The sequence below is a fragment of the Symsagittifera roscoffensis genome, chromosome 3 (assembly GCF_963678635.1).
Source record: "Symsagittifera roscoffensis chromosome 3, txSymRosc1.1, whole genome shotgun sequence".
NCBI lineage: Eukaryota > Metazoa > Xenacoelomorpha > Acoela > Convolutidae > Symsagittifera > Symsagittifera roscoffensis.
Window position 1 is genome coordinate 66,811,864 of NC_087064.1, and position 5,981 is coordinate 66,817,844.

The following is a 5,981-nucleotide window of genomic DNA, read 5'->3' on the forward strand; positions in this document are numbered from 1 at the left end:
ATATTTTATAGGGATAAAATATCTAAATAATTACCAATAATAAATTATAGTTTGGATCTGGTTCTAATGCTTTCGGAATTTAGGAGCGCTTTTCAAATTAAAAGCAGCTCCAGGGGACAATTAAGAAATTCATTCGCTAAAAATGTGGATATATGTTAGCAAATCAAATTGTTTCGTGCTCCTAGTAAGCTGTGCCCACATTGTGTTTATTTTTTGTGCAAATAAAATTACTAGCTTCAGCGATGCCATAAAATAAACAAAACTAAATATATGAACTAATATAGCTCTGTTGATTTGATACTTGAAGAAATTTTTTGGATCTCACAAGTAATTTTATTATCAATTGGTACTCCAATGTTTTTTGAACCTCTCAAAAATTGTTTTGTACTTCGCGACTTAAGCAAGCCATTATAAGCCACCAAAAATTTTTGAAAGTTGGTTATACAAATTATATTTCAAGAATTTAATTCAAAATCCCCTGTTAGTTTTGTTTCAACATCAGTTCTTTCATAACAAGCCCCCAGCCGAATTTCATGAACCATCACCGAAAGCTTTCGTTCAGTCTGTAGATGAAATGTTGATTTATGGTATTTTTGGGATTTTATGATTTTCTTCCTTTTTGGGATTCTCAATTCGTTACTATATTTTGTGGTGGTTCCTTTTTCGTCGGGTGTCGTTGTTGTTTCCAAGTCAAGTCGGGAATTGATTGAATTATAAAGTCGGGCAGGTCGGAGATCGAATCTCGTTCACAATTCCTAAAAAGAACAAACGTCAGAGGGTTGTTCACTAAATGATTATGGGTTCCGAGTTTTAGTCCTGCTAGTTTTGAGCATCTCTAATGTCTGAAGCGCATAGGTTTTTTGACAAACAATCGAAACATTCAAATTTCTTAGGCGCGCCATTTTTGCCTCTTTTGTTACATATTTTTTTCGCAAATTAGGGGTCTTTTTATGAACAACTGTCGACAAAATTTGCTTATTCTTTTTCGAAAAACAAACCCCTACACCCGCAAAATAAAAATGCGCCTTACATCGTCTGCCATTTATGGTTTCTCAAAATTGATCGTTATCGATGCTCCAAACAATCAACTTTTGTTTTGTTCATGTGATACTTTTTTCGGAACTGTTTGGATGTGGCGCTTTGCAATTTTTTTTCTCACCCGCAAACTGTTGTGCCTGATCAGCGTATCCGTTCGCCTCTCTCTTGGCACTGATCATGTCCAGAATATACACATTCTGGTCGACCCAGTCCACTCTGCAACTCCCTCCTACCGGAAGATTCACTCCAGTACCCGCCATCAGCACACTATTGTATGCTTGCATGTTAAGGGCAAACACGTCACGATCTAAGAGACAGAGCGTAAAATAAGGTCAATGAGCAGAGAAGTGTAGGAACAAAAAAAATACCAAAAGTTTTTTGATTTTTAAGGGAGGATTCCAATAATAACGGAGACCACTCAGCAGTAAAAATAACTATATAACATTTGCTCAAAAAGCTCAAAAACAAAAAAGTAAGGGTGTAACGAGCTGACCAGCCTGGATAGGATTCTATACAAAAATTAGTGTCGGTTATCGCCCCAACTGCTACCTTATACCTAACATTAACTGCTAACTATCGCTTAGCAATTTTCCCATATCAATCATTAATTTTCTTCTATCGGACTCATATTCTGTTGGTGAACCTTCGAAACCCCAATGAAGACATAAAATCTTACAAAAACAGGAGAGTAAAAGATTAATGTTACAAAATTCATTTGCAACCCTGAGAATATTCTAGTTTTCACTGAAACCTTGAGAGCATTCCAAAATGCAACTTTGCCTGTGGAAACATATAGTTTCACTTCGTTCGAAAAAGAGGAAAAAAAACTAATACTGCTTTTCTTGTTCGGACTTTCGAAGAAAGTCGGATTAAAGTTTTTGTGCTCGGGCTGGTTTTTTCTCCGGACCAATTTCAATTTTTGACTGTCTTTTAATCGCAATTGTCAACGCCATCTGAAAACAAGCGATGAATTGAGCTATAATTTAAATTAAGTTTTTTACCTGTGATCATTTATCGAAAAGTTTTGGAGGTTTTTAACGCATCAGCGACTTTTCAATGCGCTCATAAATAGCTTCCAATTGATATGAGCAAGAAATTTGGGATTTCTAAAACGTCACTAGTTGCTAAAAACATCAGTTTGCACTTGGCTTAATGTGCGGAAATATTTTAAAAAAAAATTTTCTTGGATAAATTACCATTTTTCTTATTTTTTTCCTTTTTTTCTGAAGAAATTATCAATTTTTTTCATAGATTTACAAAAAAAAACAATTTCAAATTTGCAGTTGGAGCATTCATGAGGCCCTGACACGATCAGTCCAGTTTGTTTCTATGATCCTTTAAACTTTGTAAATGTTTTGTTAAATGTAATTATTAGCGTAAAGGTCAGCAAAAAGACTAGATGGTTGAACATTATCACAAATATGAAGAAGAATGACTCACGCATGCATATGGCCCAGTGGGGGAAAGCACAGTTGTAGTCATCCAAGCCAGTGTCTGAGTTTGCCCATTTGACCACACTCTTGCTGAACTTCTTCCTCACCACACACGCCTCCTCGCCCCACACTCCCAACACTAATCAGAACATCACACAAAACTGTATCGCCCCCCCCTCCGGTTTTTTGCCAAAGGCAGAGATTCCTTGCTGGGTACGCACGCAGTAAATTCACATACGCTTAACCGCTGAACTAGTTCTTTATAGAGACGGTAATTTGTTGATAGATACCTTAGGGGGTGGGTGGGTGGATAGTCGAAGGTTTAAAGATATGTATCTTTTAATGGTAACGTGGCAAACTTGCAACAAAATAGAACTCGCAGAAATAGACACAGCTCTCAAAACTTACAAACTCGAGAACTCGCAAGGTTTTAAAAAAATATTTCGAATGCGGAATTGGTAAGTAGCGACCACGTGCTCCGCTGTGCTTATATTTAAGTCGAATGGTATAATGAATCAGTGTTTGTAACTAATCTAGACGTTTTTTATGGTAGCAAAAATGAGTTCCTTATTTATTTTTATTTTGAAGTTCTTTATTTTTGCAAGTTTCCGCGTTCTCCGTGTTCTCCGTGGGTTTATAAAGTTTTTTACGACAACCCAAAAATCTGGGGTATTTATTTTATATCTGAAGTGTGAATAAACTCTGAAGAAGTCGAAAAAATTTACACTTGATAATTTTCAACAATGAGTGGAGGGCGAGGAAAAAATACCGGAAAGAAAGTCCAGAAATTTTTGTATATTTCTTGGTATTTTTCTCCGAGGAAGGCTTTAAGATAGAAAAACCAAATTAGAGAAAGTAGTTTGACAGAAATTTAATAATTAAAGATTATAATAGCTCTTACGAAGGTTGTCCGGTTGCCCATTGGCAAAGAACTCAGAGTCCAGCGTTTGTCCAGAGTATATGTTGACGAAAGAGTTGCTAGAGTCGCCATACTGTCTGGCATACCCAGTCCAGAAACCCAACTCAGCTAGATGAGCTGGATCTTTAGCGATGGCAGCTCCGTAGTGGGACCACATATGGTTGCGAAGGGTTTGCTTGAACACGTTTTATAGCTACACTATCGAGAAAACTTTAGAAAAAAATCACGTGAAATACTATAGAATTTAGAGTACTTTTGCCTGCAATTTGCGGTTAGTACTGAGAAAATTGAAAAAAAAAATCCAAAGTGAGGGTTTAAAAAATAATGTTTCAAAAAACTGTCGGTTGATTATTTAAAATGAAATACATCTCTTGTTTTGTATTTCAATTTAAATAGGTTTGAAACAAGTTGAAGAATTGAAAGAAAAACTTCAACCGCTTTCAATTTTTTGGAAATATATTTTTTAAATAAACTCCAACAGAAGTTATGGTTAGATAAATCGCAACACATGTTTGCTAGATTATAAATTCTTAATCTGCTCAGTTTTGCTACCTTACAAAGGGGATCCAAAAACCATAAAGATATGAAGTCTTAAAAACCCAAAAACCCATAACGGTTCTCTGTTGTAGCATAATGTAATTGGGTAATGCACATGACCTACCTGGTCTCCGACTGTGTCGAAAGTGGCGAGTGTGGCTCCTCCTTCAAAGCCACAGGCCACGACTGCCTTGTCATGGCTCACGGGTCCCAGAGCCAACATCAGTTTGTAGCAGTGGGGAAGTCCTAAAACGAGACCTCCGAAAATTACTCATAGTTCAAAATTATTTCAAAATTTATTTTTCTAATTAGGCATAGTTTTCAAAATTTTAGCGGAAAAATAGTACCTATAAAAATCTGAAGTGAACTAAGCTTAGACACGCCTGATAGTTTTTCATAAATAATAACAACGTGGTTCCTGCGAATATAAATCCTCCGCGAATCGAAGAAATCACTGGCAGTTTTTTTAAAAATAAATAATAACTCTAGATTTGCAGAAGCGAGATATGTTTGAGCTAAATTATTCAAAAATATAGCCGTCTTTCTTCAAATGGACTTAATTTTTGGCGGAAAAATTTATCACTGTTCGTAAAAAAAAAACTTTTAATCTAGTTTTTTCTTTAGGTTTAATAATACAAAATCACGAAAACCTACGAAACTAACGAAAACGACATACGAGTTCTTTAACCATCATGAAATCTTTCTTCTTCACGAAAACAAACACGAGTTGTGAGCAGCACACATTTTATCACAAGCTATTTCGTTTGTTTCAAGGTTTTTCAGGTATAAATGAAAACCAGTTATTTCGAAATTAATTCACTTATTACAAATAAAAACAAAACTGATACTGTACCTGCTACTTGCTCGAATCCAGGAGGACATTCTGAAAAAAAAATTCTGATTACGAAAGAAAAAAAACGTGACTGAAAATGTAATCAATATTTTTAGTTTCTTTTTTAACCTTCCACGCATGAGGGCGGTGTAGCCACATTGCCACCGGCTCTGAAAAAAAACATGAGTTAGTAGGAACAAAATTACGACCCAGTGATTTTAAATTTTTGTTTAAAGTTAGCTGTTTTATTATTCTCAGTATTTTGAAAACCGAGGAAAAGCCTGCATTTACATGTTAAGTAAGAATGATTAATTAAAGATTATGGTGATAGGGTTTGAGTTAAACTCTTCAATCATCTAAGTAAGTAATGTTACGTTTTCAATTAGATGTCTTCTATGCATATTGTCTAAGTTTGAAAGTCTAGATAGTCTTTCATAGATCCTCTACATATCGCACAAACCACAATCAAATAATTAATTAGTTTGAAGTTTATGTCGTTTATTTTTGATTTGTCTAAATTCCAATTCAAATTTAAAGATCCAAACTTCATATGAATTTTAATTTTTAAGCAATACTCACTGAGCGCAAAGCTGAAGGCTGGCAAAAATTATCAGTTTAGAAAAAGTTGACTTCATTCTGGTGAAAAAATCTAGATAATGACTCCACTGAATAACTAACCCCTCTCTGAAACTCAGGAAACAAAAAGCGTACCAGATTTTGCTCGACCATCTTCATCTGTTACACGATGACAGTTTGCCAGCAAAAAAGTTTAATTCAAATTGGTTCGAGAGACAGTCATCACTCAAGAGAGACCATACAATCCTCTTTTAAGGCTAAAACAATCATTGGCATTTTTTGGCAGTTGTCCGAAAGATGGGACAATTTGGACAATTTGGAAAATACTTGGACCTTTCGCCACGTTTTGTTTTTGTAAATAGAAGCAAATCGGTTTGATGAATTTAAATTAAAGCTTTTAGCCAGCAGTTTTTAACAGCTTGAAAATAAACCAAAACTTGGAATGCCAGTTTTGAAAAAAGAAAAATTTCATTCTTCAAGTTACCAGCTCCATTGTAAGTTTCTTTTCAAAAATCAACCATATCTGAATCCATAGCAGATTTAAGCTGGGGATGAGGGAGGGGCGTACTTTCATTCCGAGGGATTTTTGACTACCAGACAACCAAAAGAATTATTTGGGAAAGCTATGAAAATAAAAATAAAAAGA

The 5,981-nt window shown here is 35.1% G+C and overlaps 1 protein-coding gene across 1 annotated transcript; it reads right to left on the reverse strand.

Annotated features, from left to right (window-relative positions):
• Positions 1-448: 448 nt before the first annotated feature.
• Positions 449-5,440, reverse strand: LOC134842270 (uncharacterized). Its single transcript, XM_063858539.1, has 8 exons — positions 5,339-5,440; positions 4,889-4,929; positions 4,781-4,810; positions 4,052-4,173; positions 3,373-3,565; positions 2,479-2,610; positions 1,160-1,345; positions 449-755 (listed from the first exon to the last, which is right to left on the reverse strand). The coding sequence occupies exons 1-8, from the start codon at positions 5,392-5,394 to the stop codon at positions 712-714; spliced, it is 804 nt and encodes a 267-aa protein (XP_063714609.1). The 5' UTR covers positions 5,395-5,440; the 3' UTR covers positions 449-711.
• Positions 5,441-5,981: the final 541 nt, after the last annotated feature.

Coding starts and splice junctions, on each gene's coding strand:
- LOC134842270 (XM_063858539.1), bottom strand. CDS start 5,394: ATGAAGTCAACTTTTTCTAAACTGATAATTTTTGCCAGCCTTCAGCTT. Junction 4,930..5,338: donor AGCCTTCAGCTTTGCGCTCA/GTGAGTATTGCT, acceptor GTTTTTTTTCAG/AGCCGGTGGCAATGTGGCTA. Junction 756..1,159: donor TCAGGCACAACAGTTTGCGG/GTGAGAAAAAAA, acceptor TGTTCTTTTTAG/GAATTGTGAACGAGATTCGA.